At 36.4% G+C, this 25,150-nt stretch overlaps 2 protein-coding genes across 5 annotated transcripts; one reads left to right on the plus strand and one right to left on the minus strand.

Moving 5' to 3' along the window:
• Positions 1 to 1,738: 1,738 nt before the first annotated feature.
• On the minus strand, positions 1,739 to 15,152 carry LOC103969584 (protein COFACTOR ASSEMBLY OF COMPLEX C SUBUNIT B CCB4, chloroplastic). 4 transcript variants are annotated; one of them, XM_018819863.2, is made up of 9 exons: positions 14,945 to 15,152; positions 14,688 to 14,851; positions 12,538 to 12,637; positions 12,336 to 12,409; positions 10,656 to 10,840; positions 10,432 to 10,502; positions 7,580 to 7,663; positions 4,667 to 4,721; positions 1,739 to 2,113 (listed from the first exon to the last, which is right to left on the minus strand). In XM_018819863.2, the coding sequence occupies exons 1-8, from the start codon at positions 15,107 to 15,109 to the stop codon at positions 4,668 to 4,670; spliced, it is 897 nt and encodes a 298-aa protein (XP_018675408.2). In that variant the 5' UTR covers positions 15,110 to 15,152; the 3' UTR covers positions 1,739 to 2,113; position 4,667. The 4 variants fall into 4 exon arrangements, 3 of the variants coding, with proteins under 3 accessions (XP_018675408.2, XP_064986518.1, XP_064986517.1); XM_065130446.1 differs by having other exon boundaries at positions 14,688 to 14,854; XM_065130445.1 differs by having other exon boundaries at positions 14,688 to 15,152.
• A 1,551-nt stretch (positions 15,153 to 16,703) lies between these two features.
• On the plus strand, positions 16,704 to 23,782 carry LOC135625823 (DEAD-box ATP-dependent RNA helicase 27-like). The gene is made up of 12 exons (XM_065130910.1): positions 16,704 to 17,255; positions 17,476 to 17,661; positions 18,556 to 18,741; positions 20,461 to 20,544; positions 21,718 to 21,759; positions 21,838 to 21,909; positions 21,981 to 22,280; positions 22,353 to 22,391; positions 22,480 to 22,584; positions 22,663 to 22,731; positions 22,814 to 22,939; positions 23,288 to 23,782. The coding sequence occupies exons 1-12, from the start codon at positions 16,704 to 16,706 to the stop codon at positions 23,465 to 23,467; spliced, it is 1,941 nt and encodes a 646-aa protein (XP_064986982.1). The 3' UTR covers positions 23,468 to 23,782.
• Positions 23,783 to 25,150: the final 1,368 nt, after the last annotated feature.

The following is a 25,150-nucleotide window of genomic DNA, read 5'->3' on the forward strand; positions in this document are numbered from 1 at the left end:
ACTTTTCAATACTTGTCCATTTCACCGTTCCACACAGAAGGACAATAACATCTAACCGGTAATTCCATAGAATTTTTTATTTTGGGATGACTTTAGGAATATTTTGACATATTTTCAAGTTAAATTCAATGTGGGCTAATTACAAATTACCTCCTTTAGTTGGATCTCTTTATAAAATTTGCATTGAAATTTCTATAGTTAGACCACATCTTTAGTATCGTAAATTTATATTGAAATTACTATAGTAATGAAAGTAAAATATTTAATCTCATTTTTCCTAACACTATTGGTTTTACCCATAAAAGATATAGCATGTAACAACACATGCATGAATAATATGAAAACGATAGATAAAAAAATAATTTCAACGATAGTGACAAATGTTGACGTCATGGGTGGTGGTGGCAAACGATGATGCAATAGTCGATCTTGCTAATATTGATTCAAACATCAACAAGGAGGAGGAAGAGGAGGTAGGCGATGAGACATTTACGTTGGCACTGAAGGAGGAAGAGAAAGGAGGTGAGGCATTTGCGTCAGCACCGCAATCGCTCTGCCCCCTCTTCCTTCTCTAACGTCACTCTATATCTGCATCAATGCCAGAGGAGGAAGAGGAGGCAAGTGAGGTAGAGCGTGTAGTGCCGATGCAAATGCCTTACTTGCCTTCTCTTTTTCTTCCAGCACCAATGTAGATACCTCACCGTTTTGCCTCTTCTTCCTCGTCCTCGTCAATGTTCAGATCATCATCGACAAGATTGATCATTGTATTGTTCTCGTTGACCACCACCACAACAGCTACTCACTGTCACCATCCGTCACTACTATTGAAATTATATTTTTGTCTATCGTTTTCATGTCATTCATGTATGTGCTATCACATGCTATATTTTTCGTCAGTACAATTGAAAATGTCAGGGTAAATGAGATTAAATGTTTCACTTTCATAATTATAAAGATTTCAATGTAATTTTTTTTAATTGAGAGACTAGAATGCTAAAAAGATTTAACCATAGGGATAATATGTAATTAGCCCGTGGAACACCACTTATTTAGTTCCAACTCGAAGACTGATTAAGACTAAGTTTACACGGTACTCTCTGACTTCTCTATCCATCATTTTGTACAAAATATTTAACAACTATAATACTACTTGTGTGCTAGGAAAATGATGAATAGATTGTTAGCATAAAATTTATAACCATCGTATATGAAATACAAGGAGAACTAGAAATTCCTTCTCATCTCTTTTTATCTTTTTACAGGACCACTTAGATTAATAGATTAGGAAGATTGAGAGAAAAACCTTAATCTCTCAACTGTGTTTAGATGCATCTATCTAACCCCTAAAGGTCCTGTCTATTTATAAACGAAAGCAGATAGTCTATAATAAGTTATTATGAGAGTTTCTCGCATCCCCTAAAAAATCATATTATAATATAAATTTCTTTTCTATTAACCAATAATCATAATCAGAATCCGATCATATCTATAATATATCTTACTTAATTAAATAAAACCATATAATCTAATATAAAAGCACGAATTGATGATTTTTTTTATACATATCTTATTTCTATACTCTACCCCTAGCAAGGATGTTAATGGTTACTATCTCGTTTTGTCCTTCGGTTACATACCACACATTGGCTCTAAGCAATCCTTTCGGCTCTTCGAAAATAACTTAAGAAAATATATTTGTTGGAAAAGGGTCGAGTACAATCAAGCTGTTGATCAACACGGTCGAATTTTTTCTTTTCTTCTTGGAAAAGGGGAAAGATGCACTACATAAAAGGTAGTTTACAGCATACAACTGACGCATTCCATGAATTCATAAGCGGCCGTGATACAAAAAGGAACAAGGATTGAAACTACACCTAAAAGAAAGTTGGATCATACATAGCCCAAACAACAACAACAACAAAATAAATAGACAAAACAAAAACCCATCTCAGATAGTCAAGTTCACCAATATGTAAGGTGCCAAACAAATCACCGAGTCGATTCCTGCCATGCCAATAGTTTCGAAGACATGCTGAAACATATAAACGCACCACGCCAAAGGCATCGGCATCGCTCCTCGCCACAATCAAACAATCATGGATCTCCAATGCTCCTGTTGGAGTATGAGCGCACTCAAAATTGTTGTTAGAATCATGTTTATTATATTCTGAGAACATATTTGCTATATGCTGGTAAAAGATGAAAGGATTTTTGCATGTGTAACTAAAAAAAAGGAAGTACAAGGATTTCTTCCACATATGAGGACATGCTGCGACGAGCAACGACTCATGCTTTGCTACAGGATTGTGATATATCTTTTGCACTTAATCCAAATTGTTGTTTTAAAATTTAATTGTAAGATTGCTTATTATTTTATCTAATTATGGTGTCAAATATGCCCATTTACCCTTCTAGGTTCCATTTCTTCAAGTACGACTCTCATTATGCTTCTCATGTTTATTACTCACAGAAAAACCCAAGCATAAGTTTCCATGTAATGGATATTAATGCAATATTTATACTTGAATATACATCACGCAAATAGAAAGGTTATTTGTGCTGTCACATTGACAGTTGTTTTTCACAATTATATAATGCATTCATGCATTTATTGACTGGTACTAATCATAAATGTGTTCTTAAAATTAACAGCTTCTGATACCTTTTATTATTTAATTACAGAACAATTTTAATGAAGCCTTATGAAAATGCATAAATCTATGCACTGCACCAGATAATTGCTAGTTCATACTAAGAAATCTTGTTAGGGGTGATATATCCCAACAACATCACCCAAAAATAAAAGAGAAACCCAGTAAAGATCATTTCGATAAGCCATTACGTGAATCCCATCAGATATAGAGGTAGGAGTGACAAGATCATGTACCACGTGATCCACTTCAATCTCCCCTAGCTACTTACCAGATTGTCTCAGATTGCTTAAATCAACGATTTAAAAACTTACCTAGTTGGTAAAATCCTCAGCTGTTGATAGCAATATCCTTGGATCAAATATTTCTTCATCACCTGTCCTTCGGATAAACAAAAAATTTACAAACAAGTTGAACCAATTTGTTCTAACCAGTATTTACCGGTCCCACTAGAAAATGGGAGATGGAACTCAGTAATTTTGCCTTCCGTCTGAGACAGGAGTTACTGTTCGGTAACCTTACCAAACCAAAGCTCATCATCCGGTGTTATTTTATAGGTTTTCGGTGATAGTTGTTCTTTTTTTCTCTTTTTCCCTCCCATGGTCCTCGATTTCTTTCTTTCTCTAGTCGCTCTCCCCTCAATATATTCTCCTCCCACCACCTCACTACAGCTACCTTGCCATCTCACACCAGACCCAGCTACATCACCCATTCCCCTCCACCATGCCATGTCTCCTCCTCAGCCTTCTCTTCCTCCTCCGCTCTTCTTCCCTCCTCATCCTTCTCCACCTACTTCTATCTACCTTCTCTTCCTGCTTCTCCTCCTCTCATCCTCCTCCTCCCCTGATATCTCCCTCTTTTTGTTTGATCCACACTGATAGAATGCATTAGCTTATCATGTGCTGATATACTGGTACTTAACGAACCCATCTCTGTCCAGCCAGCAATTGATACAGGTGTTGGACCAAAACTTATAAACTTAGCTTAAATTACCTTGCTCCAAACTCAATTTTAAAACAACACACAAATATCTTCCAACAAATTGGTTTGAATGGACCTATGCTACCATAAACTGAGAAAAAAGAGGAAATCAAGAGATAAACTTACGTATTCTAACTGGAAGCCTAGCCACTTCACACACTTCCCTCTAAAATATCTCTAACTGATTGCAATTAGTCAACTAAATATCCATTCATTATATTCAATCACAAAATTTTCTAACCAACCATAATTTCCTCTAAACAAATCCAACTAAACACCGACTATTACTCAAATTTTTCTTAGGTATTTTGGCCAATTTTAAATTTATTCTCAGTCATTACTAGCCAATCCCAAGTATATCAGCCCTTGCCAATGTAATCTTGGGAACCATATAAGGTATTTGTACATTCCATAGATCCATAGGGCACCTTTCATGACCTCCACATATAATGTGACCATAGAATCTGGGTAATGGATGCCCTGGTATCATTCATGATGGTGCAAGGATTTAGGGCAGATTTAGACAGATTGTAGGAGGTGTTGTCTAGACTCCGGGTACATTTGTGCACAGAACTTATAATAGAGTGCCGGAATTTAAGTACACAATTATTCTGATAGAGTGGAGGATGAATGTGGCCATTTTGGTTAACTATGAACACGAGTGTTAGAATCTGTAAAGAGCTTTATTGTGTATTAAGTGTAGAAACACCAAAACAATATTATTATGGAACTCTATAACTAATTCAGAAACAACTTGTATGTTCAATAAAAGGAGCCAAATAAAAGTTTCTGAAGCATGGTAAGAATTAATTCAGATAATTTGTATATTCAATAGAAAGAGCAAGATAAAATTTTCTGATGCATGGCAAGGAATCAGGTTTCATGAGGATACAAGATGATGTTCTCAGTTCTTAGTTGTCATTTCCAGGAGTAACATCTTCTGTTTTAATCTTGATTATTCAAATAAAAACTATATTAAAGTACAAGGAAAAGATTAAGTTGAAAAACTATCACAAAATTGAATGAGATCATACCCTATAATTCTGACAATGTAGCATCCAACTTCTCTGCAATTAATGTTATCCATGCCTACAGCACAGGCGAAGCTCATTTCAAGATCCTTTTTTTTCTTTCCTTGTGTTCATTTTCTTTCACATTAACTAATGGCGTATATAGAAAAGATATAAAAATACATCACATAATCATAAAATATTTAAGACAGTAAAGAAGAGATGAGATTCTGCTCATTCTTGCAGTTCTAACAAACGCAAAACATAAAACCTAAAATTCAGCTTAAGTCTTTCTAAACTTGATTTTTTTTTTTGCTAATATTGAACAGGACGATTCAAATGACAAAGATATTACATATCAAAAGTCAGTAACTCATTTATCATATGCACTAAGAAGAATTATTCAAATTACAAATGACGCTGAATCTTAAGAACCTCAAACCCCGAAGCTACTGTATTTTTTTTCACAAATTAATGCATTTATGATGACAAATATATCTTCCATGATAATTAGAGTATAAAATGCTCAAACAACAAAGATATGGTTTTTAACATGCGTTTTACTAGGACTAGCAGCTTAAATGAGAATGATCAAGAGCATTTATCATGATAATTGAACTTTGTTAAAGATCTCTTTGATAGAAGAAGGCATATCTAAATGATGATCACACTATGTTATCTTAGATGATTATGGTGTTCAAGGTATAAGATGCATCTTAGACAAAGTCTGTCACTTAAAATGTCTATTAAATTGTTCTTCACATAAAATTTCACTAAAATAGCTATATTAGTTGCCTTGACAGTTATCTATTAGTGAAAAATATTGATGTTGCTCTAAACTGATGCCCAATTGCTAACTTATGATTCAGCCAAGGGCATTTTTATATTGCTACTCATTAAAATTCAGATGAGATACAGATAAGTAAAAATCTCTCATCTGAAGAGGCAATACAAATTGAGACATTTCTGATACAAAATTGAGCCATGTACTTTTTTAGTTAGCATATTAACTCCGATGTTGCAGAAACCTTTATGTTTAGCTCGCAAAAGACCTTCACTGATGAACCAAATTAGATGATTATAAACTGAATTAGGTCTATATAATACTAAATAAGATGTAAACCAAAGACAAATACCTGCTCAGATTCATACCGCTACACCTAGGACAGGTATGGGTCTAGTATCGACTCTTGAGATACTTGTAGTGCTCCTACCACTAAGATGAATCATGTGAATCGACCGCCGGTGGATCAGGAATATGATGGTACTTGTATGTTGATATAGTGCATCTGTAGTACCCATGCATAGAACTACTCCCACAGCATTTCATACTGGTAAACTATATGCTACTGATACAATAACATGGTCACATTTGTCACCTTATCATCAGTGATGGCTCTTATTGTAGGAGGCTCACATGGCAAGTATGATTGCAGCTGGTATGACTCTGGAGCATAGAGTGCGGTGGAAATACGACTGTCATCATTATATTGATGTTCTGTATTGACTCAGAGAAGAATGACCAACTTACACCTTGCATCTGTTGGTCATCATATCCACCATTACAGTAGGAATGTTGTGAATAGTTGAACCAGTATAGTGTAAATATTAGGCAGATGCAATTGAGCATTGGTTCAGAATTATCATTGTAGAACTAGAAGTCATATGGGTCTATCTCTGGCTCCTATGTTTCCTTGTCAATTTCAGCACACTACATCCTTGGACGCATGTTATATTGCATAAAGCCATAAACACCAATTTCTCCAAATGTTTATACGATAATTGATTGTGAACCTTTGTATGAATTAAGGTGAATGTTGATCAATTACGTTTGCATTTGCTAGATGACATAGTTTGTGATAAGAGTTGCATTGCAATTGCTTTGAGATTCAATGTCGATCCTCTAAATTGTAACCACCACTCAATTGAATTAAGAGGCCAGTATATTTGAAAAAAAAAATCAAACAATTTAGATAAGTATAATACAAGTGGTGAATAATATTACCAGGATCCAAATATCATCAGTTGATATCTCAATATTATTGGAAAAGGAGTTGATAGAACTTAAATGAGTGCTGCAACAACTGAGACGGTTGGCCATCTGGACTGGTTGGACTATTCCCGGCTAACTCAGACTCAAGTCTAGATCTAGGCAAATAAGTGGAACAATGGACTTTGCTCTATATATACTCAATTAATCTTCTAAACGTTAACTATTCTTTGAAGTACTAGGATTACACTACCAACAGAGATATATCTTTAGAGGACCATGGGATAATGATGACAGAGATCTGGACAGTGTGCAAGGCACAGCTAAAGTTCTAGAACTTACACCTCAGGAACCCACTGTTACTTATCTTAGACTTCTAACAGTAATCCAACTGTGATGGCATCTAACTCACTGATCGATCCAATCAAAGTTAGTAAACAAAAGAGTAACAACTATCATACTATGGAACGGCAGATGCCAATCAACCTTCAATATGGCTAACCAAGGTCTTATAGAAAATAAGATTAGTGTTCCCACGATATGAGCATCAGGATACTCAAGTAGGATGGTGACTTGCAAATAGTCCCTTGTTTGCAAAAGAAAGTATCAGAAAAGGAGAGTTCTAGAACTGAAAGATTAAAATGGAAGGGTGATAATCAACTACTTCAGTCCTGACAGCTAATATTTCCTTCTTGTCATCTTGCAATCTTTTTCTTGATTTATGTGATAAAGGGTTTGTGAAAGAAGCACCACAATTTGTGCCATTTATTATCTGTGATTAGATCTGCAACATTTCCTAAATGGTGTCAACAATGCATGAACAAATTTTTAGCAGAACTGAATTAATGCACAAAGTCTCTGCAACATCTAAATGAACAATATTAACCACACTACTCCTATGAAATAAAAAAAGGAAAATATAGCATTTTATAGTGAAAAAAATAAACCTGATCAAGATTGGTGAAGCCCCTGATAATGTCACCACCAACGATAGCAATTCCTCTATCTCCAAGCGGTTGTAAGATTACTGACTAGAAAGCAAATATTGTTAAAAACTGACTGATCTGGAGAAGTAAAGCTGAATTTAGAAGAAGATGCCAAAAATGTATGTTCTCAAGGGCATCTAGCAAATGACAAAGAATGGTGGCATAATCAAAAGATGAAAGTCTCTGTTGCAAGTGTTCTTGCTAGATGTTTTACACTAGAGTAATCATGATCACAGTTTGTTATAACCTATTTGCATGACCATTTGGAAAGCATAAAATTGCATATTTTAAGAGGACATATTCACGCTGTATCTAATAAAGAAGTATAAAGAGAAGAAGCTATAAAAGAAAAAAAGGTGACCGTTGCATGATCTGACAGAAGTCACAGAATAACCATTCTTCGACATATTTAAATTGAGCACACAGTGCAACATCATTGTGGTTTCTTTTGCAAGAGGATGTTGTTTGCATATAATGAAGAATCTCATGTAATCAAGCTCCAATAGTTTTGGATCCAATCTTAGTGGTCTTACACTTTTACTATTCCACTAGATCTTGTCGTTTCAAGGTGTCTTCTCAATTTTATCGCATTTATAAGGTCTGATGAACTAATTAGATATCTTTAAACAACTAAAACTAGACCACAGCCACAGTGACCTCTTTCTATAATGCAGGGATGACATACTGGAATGATTCTAACATGATGCAATCTAACTATGAATGTTATGCCACAAGCAAATCAACAAATAATATCCCCCTATGTAACTCCCGGCTAATATAGGCACATGTCATGTTATCATAGAGCCCACGTGAATCCTTGTTATATATGAACTATGCAACAACATCATAACTCGGATCATGGAATCTATGCAGGTACCACATACGAAAAAAACGAGGACTTTTATAATACACATTTTCAAGAGAGTTCCTCATGGGAGAGTAATCATGATGATGTGTTCCCTAGTGGTAACCTTAGTCTCTCGTAGTGCTTGGTTGTTTGTGCATTGAGATCTGCATGTCCTACCACTTCTCTGACTAGCTGGGATACGTGTGTGTCCTCCATCGATGCCATCATTCTTGTTGTCATCATTGCACCAATCTTGAGAATGTGGTAACATAGTTATGATGATCACAAATTCTTATTTCTCTCATGGTTCCTCAACAACAGAATTAAACTGGTCAGCCAGTGCCTGTGATCTGCCAGGGCTACCACCTTCACCGTGCCCAATCATTGCTTCCTCTGCTTAGTCTTCTTATATCCCAAAGTCACTGCTCTAACAGCTAAGTTATGGAGGCTGACAGTGGCTGGACCAGTACAGAACCAGTGTGGATTAACATACTGACTTGCTGCATTCAGTACTGCCTGGAGCAGAGAGAAACAGGAAATGAAGAGGGGAGGGGGAGAAGGAGACTGGAGGATTGATGAAGAAGAATATAGAGGAAGAGGCAGAGGAGGAAGACTGTTGGACGAGGAATGGACAAGGAGGAGAAGGCAGAAGAGAGAATATGAGCAGGCAAATGGGGAGGCACACCAGTAGGAGGAAGCAAAAGCAGCAATGCAGCAGAGAAGAGTAAGATGGGGAGGCAAAAGAGGGAAAAGAGAGAGAATGCGTGAAAAGAAGAAAGAAAAAGAGAGAGAACATGAGAGAAATAGAGAAAAAAAAAAAGAGAAAGAGAAAGCCAATTGCCACAGCTATCAAAACCAAGGAAAATGGTATTGATATCGGGTACCACCCGACATTACCAATATGTTTCCTACCTAGGAAGCCTGGTACAGTGAGCTCATCAGTTGTACAACCAATGCAGGACCAAACAAGATGAAAACATATGGTATTTTAAATTTGCATCCCAGTTGGCCCATAGCAATCAAACAAGATGAAAACTTATAGTGTTTTCAATGTTTACACTAATTCATGTTTTTGTGGGGTTATCTGAAAAAATAAATTTAAACAAATTACCTAAGGTACTATCATCACAAGTACTACGGATGGTGACTCTGATTAGTAAGAATATGTATAATTGACCCTCACCCAGATGCAGGAGCCTCATGAACTTTGGGTTAATTCTTCCAATTTGATTCTGATTTAATAGTTGTAGCCAAGGTTCTACAATTCGAGTACCACATCTGTGCTGGTTCATGGCCCCTAACTGGTATGGGTCTGGTCCGTGCTGGAGTGATGACAGACAGCACATCAGCAGGAGGTGACCAAGAAGAAGAGGCAGCAACCAGTGACAGACAACACGAGGAGAAGAGAGAGAGGCACAAGGTGGGTTGGGTTATTAGGATTTTAAGAAAATAAAATTGTTAAAAAAATTTAAAACAAGGCAGTAAGCCTGGTTCATAGGTGCTATCAGGTGGTAAGCCCTGTTCCGAGTGCAAACCCAATAACCCCTATACTGGATGTGGACGGCCTGAAATTGGGTAGTCTATGTGACAGACCATGTATTAGTTCATTATCACTTTTCATGCCAATCACATAGATAAAATGATTCTATGTTATGTCTTACTTTCCCAAATAGCTTTTTTTATTTTTCCCTTCTAACACAAAGATGTAACTTCCAAGGTGAGTTGATTAAATTTTATGCTCCTAATTTTATGTAACATTACTGATTTTCATCTTCTGTCAGTCAAACCACCCTTACAACTATCTTCATAAAGGGTACTAGGAGTGGCATAGTTTTTTAATTAAGGAGTCAAACAAGACATATATAACAAGCACAAGTATGAAAGTAGATTCAAGAATCATAAAGATGCATTCAGTATCTAGCAAATATGTAAAATTATCTCTTTATACACAATTTATAACAAGTACCTGTGTATTACTTGGCAAAAAGGGAAGCTCAGACCTTCCTGGATAAAGAGAAAGGTTCGCCAAATAGCTTTCTGTAGGATTCAAAAAACATAGTCAAATTTTCCAACAAGGATAAAAGAGTGAAGTTGTTTTAATTTGTGCATTCCTCAAGAAGAAATAATTAGAACTCGAGATTATACAGAAAGAAAAACTAGCTGCTTAAAAAGAATGGTTGTGATATGTACGTTTTCCAGATCCAATTGCACTTCTACAGAGTGATCCTTGAAGCAATTTATGTACATCAACTACCATTGCAACTCCAGTCTCATTTTGGGATTCAGCTGCAATTCCAATTTGAAGAAAGCAATTTCCTCCATAAATAACCACCAAGGATCTACAACAGGTTGTGGATGAAAGAGATTCCCATACCCTGCATTATTAGAAATTTATCTGTCTTACCATAAAAGGTTTATAATAAGTTTTTCAATTAGAATTTCTTAAACTTTTTATAAGATTTTGGAACTAAGTGAGACATCCAAAAACTGTATTTCAAGATGGTTTGGATGCTGAACATTACCCATATACAAAAAATAATTATAAAAATATTAGCATTATAAATTTGCAATAAATAAAATTTCAAGACATCCTAATGCACACTGGAGTCATATGGTAGCCCAAAAGTTTTGCTGTAATATGATTTCAGGTTCCAGTATTTCTAAGTTATAAGGTGCAGAAGGCAAATGAGACTATTAGACTGGGAAATTAAAAAAAATAGGTCACCGAAGTGGCTTACGAAAAAAATATAAACAGAAAGATAAAAAAAGAATACAACCATAAGGCATGTCTGCCTTGTGAGAGGATTCATCATTAATTTAAAAATTATGGTATTTCCAGCTTTGTATGGAATCAAACCAAAAGTTGTTTCTCTGACAAACACTCACCTGCAAGTTAGGATATTGCAGCTTTGTACGGAATCAAACCAGGAACTTGGACACTCAGACTGCCATAACCAGCTTCAGGCTTGTCGCATGCTAAGCTGGAGGAGACCTTACCCCTAAAATACTTGTAAAGTTTGAAGCATTCAATGTTCTCATGGACTTGGGCACCTGGGTGGTCCACCTAAGCCACTGAACTAGCCTCATTTTCTAGGTACCTGTCAGTTGATGCTTTTTCAGTTTCAGGCAAAATAATAGTCCAAGGACCTAGATGAGGCCTGAGCAGCCATCTATAATCCTAATGCCAGCTTCTTCTCTTAAGAAGTCACTTGTACATATAATCATTAGTAAAGTAATAGGATTTATCTAATGAAATAAAAAAAAGTGGCGATGCTTATTATTTTGGGCACTGCAGCATGTGCATGTCACTGTTTTTCTAATAGAGTTACAAATAAATTTAGCTGTTCAATATGTTTGAACTTTGAACCATAACAATAATGAATAAGAGGGCTTGTTAAATTATCTTTTTTTTTTGTTTCCTTCTATGATGATGAATGACATTAGAACTTAGTTGTCATAACATGTTTTGACTTCTAGTTTTATTTTGTCAGTGTATTGTGCATCTTTCAACAGGAATGGCCAACGTAACTTCATAGAGAAGTTACTTCAAGAATTGCATATGATGCCTCATGTGTTTTATTAGAAATGCAAATATAAACCAAAAAGAAAATCCTTGTAGTATGTTACTGAAAACTGATTAACACAGTTTCCATACAACTGGAAGAGGACCAAAAAAACAGGGTGAAAAGTTTTACTTGCTTATGATATTTTTAAAGAAGAATATAAAACCTTTCAAGATTAACCGTGCTAACATATTTTGACTCTAGGAGTATGGTTTGCATTAATAGGAATATCAATTTGTTTATAACAATCTCATGTAATATAAAAAAAGCAAAATGATTGATTTCCGCTATGGTATAAATGTCATACCATCGCAACTCATGAATGGCAAGATCCGCAATATCCGAGTTTATTCGCATACACTCTACACCACAAGGAATTACCTGATAAATATTCAAGTAATAAAAAAATTTTAGTAAAGAAGAAATAGTGAATCATTAAAGCAACCATAAGTATAAAGAAGATTGCCAAATATGGAAATAGCACACTGACCTGCTACAGTAATACTCACCGGAGAAACATATTTTGGACGAATCGACAACCACACCAGACCAGTGAGAAGATTGGTTACAGACAGTGAAAGCGTCAAAATATCTGCTCTAGATTGTGAACTGTTCAGTGAACAACTTCACATGAGTTTATCTATGAAGCTTAATGATGTAATAAATGAAGGAAGAAAAAAAATCAAATAGATCCATATAAACAAATGCAAATTTCAAGCTTTCTCAAGAAAATGCCTGAACTATATGATATATTTGTGCTCAATTGTGGATAACAAATCAACCATAAGGATCAAGAAAGTTGAAAATTTAGGTAGTTGCTCAATTAGAACTTTCTGAATAAAGAAATTTAAAGTGGAAGAGGAACAAAAGAAAAAACAAACTATAATCCATGATCTAGAGCAGAATGATGATACACCTCCATCGTTGGCCTCATATTAATATTTGCACATCCACTGCTCGTCAATGGCATCATGCCAATGAAAGAGGAGAAATCTTTAACAGCTTCATTCAGAAATCTGAACTTTGTTATATTAATGGAACAATGTTTAAGAATCCCTTCAGATGGTCCAACAGGATTATAATTTATGCCCACATTATGCTTCAAAGGAAGATAAAAATTTAAGCTAAACCAAATCCTGATGGGATTCTCATTTGGCATCCAACCAGATTGTATTCTCCAATCAAAATGTTCAGCCTTCAGGTTTGTATTGGGATCTGTGCCACTGCAAAGATAGATATTTCTTGGTTAGACGGTAAAATATTGGAGATTGTCCAAATCTTCCCTTCTTTTGTTGTGAGAAAGGAGGGTAGTATCAATGCATTATTCTTCTTTCCCCCTTCATAAGTTCACTCTTTTTGTTACCTCTCTCCCTCTTAGTGTTGCCAAAAGGAACTCAGGTGCTCACCTAACCACTCAAGCAAAGCAAAGCAAAGCCTGAGCGCCTCAACCCTTTTGGACAAGATACCTTTGCCTAAGTGCCGCCTAGGCGAGTGCTTCAACATTGGCGCTACATCCCATGTGCTTACGTGGGCTAACCAAGCACATGCTTAAGCTAAATCACTTAGGACCAAACCAGTTAAAGCAAACATTCATGTCAGACCACTGCAGATGCACCCAACCGCACCAGACCATGCCCGACTAGCCAAACTTGGTTCCGTTAGTGGGAATTTCATTCGCACAAGCATTAAATGATGCAGCTTGTCTAAATGTCAATCATATAGACTTCATTTCACATTGACATTGACTTTATTACCTTGTGTAAATAGTAATGTCAACATTTAATATGGTTAGACTCAAAGGTTACAGTGGAGATCCTGAATAAAAAATGTCAAGCCCCTTGGAAATGTTGGATACAAGGGAACTAATTCAAGCTCTTAGCTCAACTTTTGACCAACTGTTGATTTCTTTTCTCATAAAGAAGTAAATGAGGAAGCTGATTTCTTATCTCATTTATGCACTGTCATATGCAGGAGAGCACTACAGCTATCATAATTCCCTCCTGAGTTATCTCGGTTATTACAAGCTAGTAATGAAAGTAGGAGGTATTTAAGACTAGATTGAATTTTATATCGTTATTAATTGTCCTGAACCAGATTGTGGGTATTCATGTATCATGTGATTATATACCATGGGTTTTGTTTAAACAAACACCAGTATCTACAGGTACAGGAGATTATTTATTGTATATTATAATATAATTTTAAAATTAATGAAATCTTATATTTTTGCAAAAGAACTTTTGAAAATGTTAATTGCTTCTCATACAACTGTGAAATATTTGTTAAAAAAAGACTAATTCCAATGTGTTCAATTTTTATTTCCAAGTCGCTTAGTGCAAATTTAGGTGGATACCAAGTTTAAACCTCCATAAAGCAACAGAAAATTTGACACAACCTGAAATTCTTTTATAACCATTTTGCTTCCATCAGTCCAGGGTTTTCATCATATATTATGAGAAGAGCTCAAATAAAGGTCAGAAAGCTCTTCCCTCACATGGACAGTCTAATCGGCTGAAATTTTTTTTGACATGAGAATTTAACATAATTCTCATAACCAAAATTCCATACATTACAGACCTTAAGAGAATGACTAGGACAGACAAAAGGTATACACAAAATGAGATAAAAACATTCATTGAAAAAGTAAAATGAACGATACCTTGAAGCGTCGGTAACAAGGGCGATGCCAGAGAAGGCACGATTAAGGAGAACGACAAGCAACGAGACGCCACCGACATAGATGGGCAAGCTCCGGACAAGCCCGTTATTGTTGGAGACCCAATCGCCCACCAAATCCCTCCTTGGTCGGGGCCCTTTGTAAGCCTCCTTCCCACCAGACCGATCACCAAAACCACCATCAGGTAGAGGGAAAAAGAGGTGAGTCCCAACGGAAAAAGAGATGTGAGTTAGCTTCACCTGGGCAGAAGAAGGGGAGGAGGACATCATGAGAGGAACCAGGGATGGAGACTGAAATGGGCACCGGCGACTGCGAGGAGGGAGAATCGGAAATGCAGAGAGAGACCTTCTTGAGAAGAGGCAGCCAATCACCTCCATTTTTAACGACGGAGACGAAGTGAACATCGGAGGAGGCAACGGTCGGAGACCCAACAAGATAGCGTGCAAAAAAAAGATAAATAATGAAGGCAACTAAAAGCTACCCGAGGGAGAAAAGGACACTGGTATAAAGATAATTTTAGTGAAATATTTAATTTTATTTATCTTAACATCATTATTTTTTTATAAAATTATAAAAATAATAAGTAAAAAATATTTTTAATATCTCAGTTATATTTTCGAATACTAACAAAACTAGAGTTGTAGGTTTGATGAGAAGAAGTGATGATACAAATGTCGACGCTCTATTTCTGCGTTGACGTTGCGATTACATTGGCACCAACAAAGATGTAAAGTGATATCACTTTATATTTATATTTACATTTACGTTGATGTAAATGTTAAGCAATGTTCTACATCTATGTTAGGATTACTTGACATCTACATCGATGCTAAGTAGATGCAGAACATTGACATCTATGTCGTCGTCTCATTTTTTCATTGTTGCTCTCTCTCCTCATCTATTACAAGCACCTATGACCTCTTATTATCTATCACCACTGAAAACATAATTTGGACATTGAAATTATCTTTTTACCTATCGTTTTTTTACTTTCATCGGTAAAATCGATGATGTTAGGATAAATTAAATTAGATATTTAATTTTCATAACTATAAGGATTTTAATATAAAATTTTAAAATATAACGACGAAGATACTAAATAAATCTGGCTAATTTATAATTAGCTCGATAATTTTTACTTATATTTTCTAATGAATCAAGTTGTACTTTGAATTGAATATTTTGGGTCAACTTCATTCAACTTATATTCTCTAAATTTGTTGGCGTATTCTATAGTAGCTCAGTTGATTTCAACTTATGTTCCTGACTCAATTTGTGCTTGGAATCAAATATTTTGGATCAACTGACTTAAAATATGCATATAACACCAAAATTATGTTCCCTAATGACTCAATTTGTGCTTGGAATAGAAGATTTTATATTAACTGACTTAAAATATGCATATAACACCAAATATTTATCTCATTGGTCTAATTTTACTTATTTTAATTTTTCTAAATTTGTTGTCATATTCTACATTTTTCCAAATATCATTGTTGCCCACATTGCATGATTTGCATTTTGGCAGGATTGATTAGTTATACCATCTTATAGTGTGGCGGGCCGATATTGGCGGCCCATTTGGGGTTTATTAGTTTATGTGGATTCGTTATGATTCATCCATGGCTTCATTAACTAAACAAGTGATGAGTTGCTGGGAAATCTTAATGGTGCTTATTGAGTCATTGACCATAAAAATGGGGAGGTGCCCCAATTCAATAATTTTGATATAAGGGTTTTGATATCCATTCATTAAAGAAAAATTATTAGTAAAATCCAATAAATTCAATGAACAAAGAAAATATTATTTGTTGACCGAACTTTGCATGTGTTTCTTCTCTGTGTTTTTAATTCTTATGCACTCGCTACTTGTGGAAAAATTTTAAAAAGCCATTTGTATTAATTTAATCGAAATTTATATTTCCGCAGGAATTAAAAAAAAAAAAAGGCTAACGTGGAGCAGCCAGGTAGACTCGGGTTAACGAATTGTCAACGTGCATGCGTTTTCGGGCCCAGATCCGATATCAATCTCATCGGGCCCGAGCCGCTCCAGACGGAGCTTTATATACCGATGGAGCGTTCGAGAGACTAGGGCTTTGTTATGCTGCTCCCGCGTATTTGTCTGAGAGAGCAATAGCCGCCCCGATTTCTGAGAAAGAACTGAGCGCCACCATCGTAACACTCCTCATGTCTCCGGTCATGGAGCTTCATGACGTAAAGAGGCAGAAGAAGCCCAACAAGAAGAGGAAGAACAGGCCAATCCCTCAGGTAGACGCGGACGCCACCGGTGCTGAAGGTGGCGGACTGGCGGTGGACGAAGAAGACCACGACGAAGAGAAGTCGCTCAAGGGTTCAGGTGAGGAGCAGGAGGTGGTAAAGGAAGAGATGGACGGAGATCAGGTCGGAGACGGCACAGAGATGACGGCTCCCGCCGCTAAGAAGAAGAAGAAGGACTATGGAATATTGACTTCGGAGTCCTTCTCTCGGCTCCCCATCTCCGAACTCACCATGAAGGCCATCCAAGAGATGGGGTTTGAAAACATGACGCAGGTCACATCTCGCTTTATAATGGGGATTTTCCAGATTTAGGGGTTTGGGGTTTCTTAGTTTTCTGCGAGCTATTTTTTCCGTTATACATCAATGATTGTACGGATTCTTTTTGGTAGAGAGGGTAGGAATCGGTTGAAGTTGATGCAGTTTGATAACGTTATTGCCGATTGAGAGGGTAGGAATTGATTGAAGCTGATGCAGTTTGATAACATTATTGCAGATTCAGTCTAGGGCTATTCCGCCTTTGCTGGAAGGGAAAGAAGTGATGGGTGCTGCAAGGACGGGTTCAGGAAAAACTCTTGCTTTTTTGATACCTGCAGTCGAGTTGCTGCATAATATCCATTTTATGCCTCGGAATGGTACTGGGATCATCATTATTTGTCCGACGAGGGAGCTTGCCATTCAAGTAGGAATTTTGTTGGTTGCATAATCGCTTGAAATGCTCCTTTTTTTTCCTTATTGATTTTTTGTTAGTTGCCTGTGGTATTTTTTATTATGAAACTTTGTGATATAAACAATTAAAAATAGTTTGGTTACACTAACAAAATCATGACTATTGAGTTAGAGTAACTAAGTCATATATATATATATATATATATATATATATATATATGTGTGTGTGTGTGTGTGTGTGTGTGTGTGTGTGTGACTATTGAGTTACAATAACTAATTCATATTTATATGTATGTATATATATGTATACACCTTCACCATTAATGCTGATTCTTCATTGTAGTCATTAGCTAACTATTACAAGCTTATCATAAGTGAAAAAAAAGACCTTTAGTGCTTCATGTTGAGGATGGTAGTTAGACAAACCAAAGCAGAAAAATCATTGCACTTAGCTTTTTATTGATAAACAATACTAAATGTTTTTGAGCCATCTACTGAAGGCACCTGCTTTTGCGCCTAGGCCTTTTGACTAGCCTTTCAAAAGGATTGCTGCGTAGACTGGGTAAGCATTTGAACAACTTATACTATTAGATGGTTAGTCTGGGTTGAAGCAGTTTGTCTCTCATTATGAACATAATTGAGTTTATGATATTGTTGTATTCCACCTGAAAACTTGGCAACAGAAGAAAAGAATGCTTTTTTAAAGTTTTTCTGTAGCAGATATGTTTGTTCATTGTGGCTGAGTGAATGAATCCCTGAGGAAAAATGATGTTATAAATAAACAGGATCTTGCTAGTCAACCGATTGGAGTGTGTTCAGAGTTTTTGGTTTTGTTTTTTTTGTCGTATACATTCATCGAAGCTAAGATTTGGTTTTATTTTAGGACAACTCTTTGTTTATGTTGCAGACACATGCCGTTGCAAAGGACCTTTTGAAGTACCATTCACAGACTCTAGGTTTGGTTATTGGTGGTGCTGGACGAAAAGGAGAAGCTGAGCATCTTGCTAAGGGAGTAAATTTGTTGGTGGCTACGCCTGGAAGACTCTTGGACCATCTTCAAAACACCAAAGGATTTATTTACAAAAATTTGATGGTAAATAGTGTATATTTGTAAAAACTGCTAATCTTTTGTAGCCTATGAATGTGTTTTATTCTTATTTCTTGTCACTTTCGCAATCTTAATTTTTTGTCATGTTAGACAACTTTTGTTCTTGTTTGGACTTCGGAGGAATATAAGGGGTGCAAATACTAATTTTGGTTGATAAACATACCTTGACCAATGATAATCAAGTTAAGATGGATTAACTTGGCACTAACTATTGTCCACAACTCTACATTCATGATGATTGACTTATCGGAGATGCCTAGGAGAATTGCATGAAATAAAAACAATAGAGATACATATCCACATTGAGTTCAAAGTTCCTTTTTGTTTCTAATATACATACAACAGATAGTATATGAATATTTAGGTAACATTTACTCAGATTAGTGAGCTTAATTTTATAATGAAGGTCCAGTAACAAGGTAGAATACTCCCAAGTTCTAGGAAAAAGAATCTTATGTTGTCATGAATCATATATTGTGCTTGTAACTTTTGTAAATTTAATGAATAAACTCACCTTTGGCAAGGATCAAAACAGTAATTTTATTTGTCATGACTTGGTAAAGTAAGAGTCAAGATAATTATTCTCATTTGTTCTCAGGTTCTCAAAATTTTCCATCTTCTTTAATTCTTACATATGTAGACTTTTCCTCTGATCACAAGCGAAAGCCTGTGATATCTGTTTAGAGAAAAGAAAATTAATGCCTTTCTTGAGAGTCATAAGGTTCCAATATCATCTGTGAATGATCAACTTGTTAACCAAACCAAACAAAAGTAGCCATGAGGCAGTCTTTTGTTCTTGTGTGCAGTAGTAAGATTTGATATATCATCTAGGTAAAAGGGTCAATATCTTCCATTTTTTTGGCTTCTGTAGTCTTGAATATAAATTGATCCACCATTCTTTTGCCTCTTTGCTGGATTTGAAGTATGGTTGAGATTCCTAGTAAGAATGACTTTATTTTTCTCATTTTTAAAATTTATTTGGGTCGAAACCTACCTGAAATTTCTAACTTGATCTAGCAAAAGAAAGAATATGTAGGCAGCTCTATAGGCATGCATGACCTAATAGGTATTGTCGTGCCTGATAGGCATGCACAACACAGTAAATCGGCTGAACTCACTCTCCTTTTTTTCCCCCTTGTTGGTTGGGAAAGAATCCTAATAAATCAAGTCACTATTCCATCTGCCCTTCATATCTTCAAAAGCAGAATTGAGAACATAATAGGATCAGTTATTCTCCTATGCCATGGTCACTCTTGCACCAAGGCCCAATCCACTATGCAATTAATCTCTCGAAGCCATAAATATTCTGGATGAAAGGAGAAGATATTCTTGATGAAGCCATGCCACCAAATGAAGTGGCAATAATTATAGTAATTAGAACTGACGAAGGACCTTGTGCTATTCAGGGTTAATTGGTGGGACAGGATACATGTGGCTAAACCTCAATAGTTGGAATGAAGGTTATGATATTTGGTAGGGAAGAATACCTATGGGCTGAGCCTAAATAGTTGATATGAAGGGTTATTGCTGGTAGAAGTAACTAGTTAATGTTATACTTAATATTGCTTTATCATGTAGTAGCAGAATGACATTGTACGATTTTTGTTACAAGAAGTTTCTCTCATTAACTGTTTTAGATTGTCATTAACTGTTTGTTATTTGTTCTTTTGTGCCAATTGTCATATTGTTCCTTTCCAAATGTAGTTTCTTATAATTGATGAAGCTGATCGAATTTTGGAGGCTAACTTTGAGGAAGATATGAAGCAAATATTTAAGCGCCTGCCAAAGGTGTGTATTTCATTCTTTTCCTGATAATTTACCTTTTCGTTTTTTGATTTTCCATATAGTTAAACTGTGGTTTTGTGAGTGAACATTTTATTATTTGGTAATCCTACTGATGCTGATACTTTCTTCCAAAAAGTCAATGTTAATTCATTTATTTCCTTTTCATTATGTATGTGTCACATTAATTTTTTTTAATATTGAAGCTTGTTGTTGACAACAAATCAAACTCTGGTTGTTCTTGTCAATATATGCAAGTATTTAACGGTTCGACCATGAATTGATATTGGACCATATAGGTTGGTACTGGTTGATATGTATTATTTTATTATTCTTTTGGTGATCCCAGGTAATACAAGTTGGTTATGTATGTGTCCAATAGGTTCCTGAAGCCAATATTGTACTGAGATTGATATCTTTGATTATTATTATTTGTATTAACATATGCCCATTGTAATGAGGTCTTCTCTACATCAAGGAAATGATCCATAAAGTTACCAACTGGCTCAATTTATATGCATCAATGTCTAATTGTTGTGGCTGGCTCCAACTGGGCTTCCCAAGTGAGGGGTGACACCAACTAGGGCTGGGGTTCCCTGATACTTCGCATCCAAATCTTACTAACATAGGCCACTGGAGGGGCAGGGCCGGGTTGTGTTGGCCCCTAGAGTGGCCAGAAACTGTGTGCCAGCTCTAGCGAGGATGTGGGCTGCCTAGGTTGCTCACAGCCTACATCATAACAGTATGGAAGAAGGATAATGTTTCTTCTAGATTCTCTCTATAAGTTCCTTGTGATGAAATGACTACTGCCATACCAAAATTACAATGTTCATAAACTTTTTTCTGCCAGCTCAAGTGAGGAGGTAAGATGCTCTGGTTTGCTCATGGCATGGGTTGCTCACAGCTTACATCATACAGACATGACAGATGAATAGTCGATTCTTGTAAATTCTCTACAAAATTTCATTGTGTTGAAAATGCTATTACCTTGTTATTTGTTTCAAGGACTAAATAACGAACTTGTACATGGCCTTAAATGTTGACCAAGAATTCTATATTGACTGAGAATTCTGCCATGAAATTGTATATTGATTTGTAGCCAGTAAAATTTGGTTTCTTTATTTGATCTATGTATGGAATTTGCAACTTGTATTATGACCTTGTGATATCAATGTACAGGCAAGGCAAACTGCTCTTTTTACTGCTACCCAGACTAAGCAGGTTTGTGGCTTATACTGAGGATTACCGTAATAATTTTTCGTAATATGTTTAATTTAATAAAAATTATACATTATTCAGGTTGAGGATTTTGCGTGTTTGTCATTTAAGGAAAAGCCAATATATGTTGGAGTTGATGATGGGAGGTCAAAAGTAAGTTTCATGACTCCACTGTCATATATGTTGGTGCTAGTGACAGTTATGACAATGTTGGCTGTTTTCAGGTCACAGTAGAAGGTTTGCAGCAGGGGTACTGTGTTGTTCCAAGTAACAAAAGGTTTATGGTCTTGTATGCTTTTTTGAAAAGGAATCTTTCAAAAAAGATAATGGTCTTCTTTTCTTCCTGCAACTCTGTCAAGTACCACTCAGAGCTTCTCAGATACATTCAAATTGATTGCCTTGATATCCATGGAAAGCAAAAGCAGCAGAAACGTACGACAACCTTTTTTGACTTCTGCAAGGCAGAAAAAGGGATCCTACTCTGCACTGATGTTGCTGCTCGTGGACTTGATATTCCTGCTGTGGTGAGTTTTAAACTTCCCTATTCATGGCTGTGTGTTATCTAATCCTAATAGTAATCTGTTCTTTGCCTGTAGGACTGGATTGTGCAATATGATCCTCCTGATGAACCTAAGGTACGTGGTTAAGTGGATTGCATAATCATGTTTTTGTTGTGCTTTCCAAAGACCATCTTGATGTTCTAAAATTTGTATTGATTTTCAGGAGTACATCCACAGGGTTGGTCGGACAGCTCGTGGAGAAGGTGGCAAAGGCAATGCATTGCTTTTTCTGTTGCCTGAAGAGTTGCAATTCCTTCTTTATTTGAAGGTAGACTACCCTGCATAAGTGTTGCTTTTGTAGTACTGGAGCCATATGATTATTGATTTGTTTGACTGTTGCTGATAGGAAGCCAAGGTACCTGTCAAAGAATACGAGTTTAATGAAAAGAAAGTGCCAAATTTGCAATCTCACCTGGTGACACTCTCATGCGATCATCATATTATAATTTGCATATGATTGTGTATCAGAAACTAATTCTTTCGATGGTCTACTGCAGGAGAAAATAGTGGGAGAAAACTACTATCTAAGCCAGTCAGCTAAAGATGCGTATAGGTCCTATATTTTAGCCTACAATTCACATTCTATGAAGAATGTGTTTAATGTGCACCACCTCAATCTCAAGGTACCAATTAACTTTGATGTTGATTGTCTGTTTCTAATCAGGCATCTTGTAAACAAGCTTCCTAATGTGCTGTACCTAGTGAAGACCATTAATAAATTAAGATGATGGTTCACTACCTTTAGGCTGTCATGGTTGGAGGTTTTACAAAATATAGTAAATCCTTAAGGCTCAAGTTTTGGGGAACTGCTATTGGCTAATCATCTAAATTGTGCATATTCATTATTAAAAAAAAAGGGTATATTCTTTTCTTTAGTTCATGCTAATTTTGATCATGTCATGCACGTACTTGCTAAAACATGAGCCTCATGTCTCTGATGTTGACCTTAGGATTTTTGGGCCTTTTGTCAGGATGTGGCTGCATCATTTTGCTTTAGCTCGCCTCCGAAGGTGAATTTGGACTTGGAAAGCAGTGCGTCCAAGTTCAGGAAGAAAATGCGCAAAACTGAAGGCAGCCGCCACGGTATCAGTGCAAGTAATCCCTATGGAAAACAGAAGGGTGATGACAAAAGACAGTTTGCACGGTACTAAAGCTGGGCCGTGCAGAGAGGAAGAGTCTTACACTGCACATGCGGGAATTATATTTCATATCTGACTTGAACAAGCTTATAGATTCCAGTTTCTGGAGTTTTGTATGATTACGACTATTAACTTGATCAGTTTCTTCTCTTTTAAAAGAGCAGCATAGTCAGGGATGTATTCTTTGGGAATGTTATATCATTTTTATTCAAGAGATGGTTTAACAATTCAAGTACAGGTGAGTTGTATTGAAACAAATCCAATATTTTTGTGGCATAATTACCTACAGCTATATGTAAGCCATTTAAGGCAGTCTGGATTCTCACATTTATGCTATTTGCTCTTTGCGGATGATCTTGAAAGATATATCCAAGCGTGGTTTACAGACATGACTGATAGCGAATGGTCCTTTTCAAAATATGATGTCTCTTTGAATGTGTTGGGCTGATCTGTTTGTCTTTTTTTCCTCGTCGATATGTTAGTATCTTCAATTTGGTTTTTCACCGGTTTCGAAGTATTAATCTCAAGCTTCGTCGCCGCCATTGAGACTGGAGGTGTGTAGACGCCCATAAAATTTGGTCCTAGCAATTAGGCAAAACCCATTTTGTTGTTAATCTAAAATCAAAGCAATAATATTTCTGTTTGTATGATTCTTTAACGAGTTGCCCTTTGACTCGTGACTCTCTCTCTCTCTCTCTCTTTAACGAGTTTTTATGATTAATTATATGTTACCTCTTAGATATTTTTAGTGTTTCGATTCTTATATTTTAAAAAATTATATTGACGTTTAGTCTATTTACTCTTAGTTTTATCGATGAAAACACGAAAATAAATCGTAAAAATGTAATTTTAACGTTCAAGGTGTCGGTAGCGACGAACGATGACGCTATTGGCGTCGATGCCAACATAGTTGCCTAGTTGCCTCCGATGATAATAAGGTCTGCTCTCATTGTAATGTCACCCACCTCCACGAGAAGCGCACCGTCAAACTCATCGTCGCTTGTCCCGCACCGTTATGTATCTGCGTCGATGCTAGTGGCAATTGCATTGGCATCGACGCAGATGGTGGTGGCCGTCGTGGTATCTACAACGAAGATGGTGGCCACCTCGTCGCTAACCTTTTGGGCAGATCCCAACCTCAACCCAAAGCTGGTGTTGTCGGAGCTTTTGCCATTTCCCCCTTTGCCGCGTTAGTTTTAGCACCACTTCTCGTCGAAAGGTTGTGTTGGAACTAATGCGGTAGTGGGGGAGCAGTAGGAGCTCCGACGACCCTAGATTCGGGTCAAGGCTAGGATCCGTTCAACGAGTCAACGGTGAGGCGGTCACCATCTTCACCGTAGACGTCATGGTGGCCACCATCATTTGCGACGACACCAACACAATTGTTGTTCAATGTCGATATAGATGCAGAGCGGCATGGGACAGGCGACGATGAGGTCGATGACATGCTCCTCATGAAGACAGGTGACATCACGGTGAGAGTGGACCTTATCGTCGTTGGAGGTGGCCACGCAACTACATCGACACTATCGATGTCATCCACCACCGAATATTAAAATTATTTTTTTACCCTTTGTTTTTATGTTTTTATCTATAAAATTATTTGTAAACATCGTTTAAGGTAAATGTACCTAGATGTTTCGCTTTCATAACTATAGGGATGCTATTGTAACTTTTTAAAGTGTAGAGATCGAG

Source organism: Musa acuminata, chromosome BXJ2-10, assembly GCF_036884655.1.
Source record: "Musa acuminata AAA Group cultivar baxijiao chromosome BXJ2-10, Cavendish_Baxijiao_AAA, whole genome shotgun sequence".
In the NCBI taxonomy this organism is placed as follows: domain Eukaryota; kingdom Viridiplantae; phylum Streptophyta; class Magnoliopsida; order Zingiberales; family Musaceae; genus Musa; species Musa acuminata.

What these genes read in the sequence shown, in the direction of transcription:
- LOC103969584 (XM_065130445.1), bottom strand. Translation starts at nt 15,109, where the DNA reads ATGTTCACTTCGTCTCCGTCGTTAAAAATGGAGGTGATTGGCTGCCTC. An exon ending in GTCCAAAATATGTTTCTCCG is followed by an intron (nt 12,410 to 12,537) that starts GTGAGTATTACT and finishes AATATTTATCAG; the next exon opens with GTAATTCCTTGTGGTGTAGA. An exon ending in TTTTGCCAAGTAATACACAG is followed by an intron (nt 7,664 to 10,431) that starts GTACTTGTTATA and finishes TTTGCTTTCTAG; the next exon opens with TCAGTAATCTTACAACCGCT.
- LOC135625823 (XM_065130910.1), top strand. Translation starts at nt 16,704, where the DNA reads ATGCGTTTTCGGGCCCAGATCCGATATCAATCTCATCGGGCCCGAGCC. An exon ending in TTGATGATGGGAGGTCAAAA is followed by an intron (nt 21,910 to 21,980) that starts GTAAGTTTCATG and finishes GGCTGTTTTCAG; the next exon opens with GTCACAGTAGAAGGTTTGCA. An exon ending in TGCACCACCTCAATCTCAAG is followed by an intron (nt 22,940 to 23,287) that starts GTACCAATTAAC and finishes GCCTTTTGTCAG; the next exon opens with GATGTGGCTGCATCATTTTG.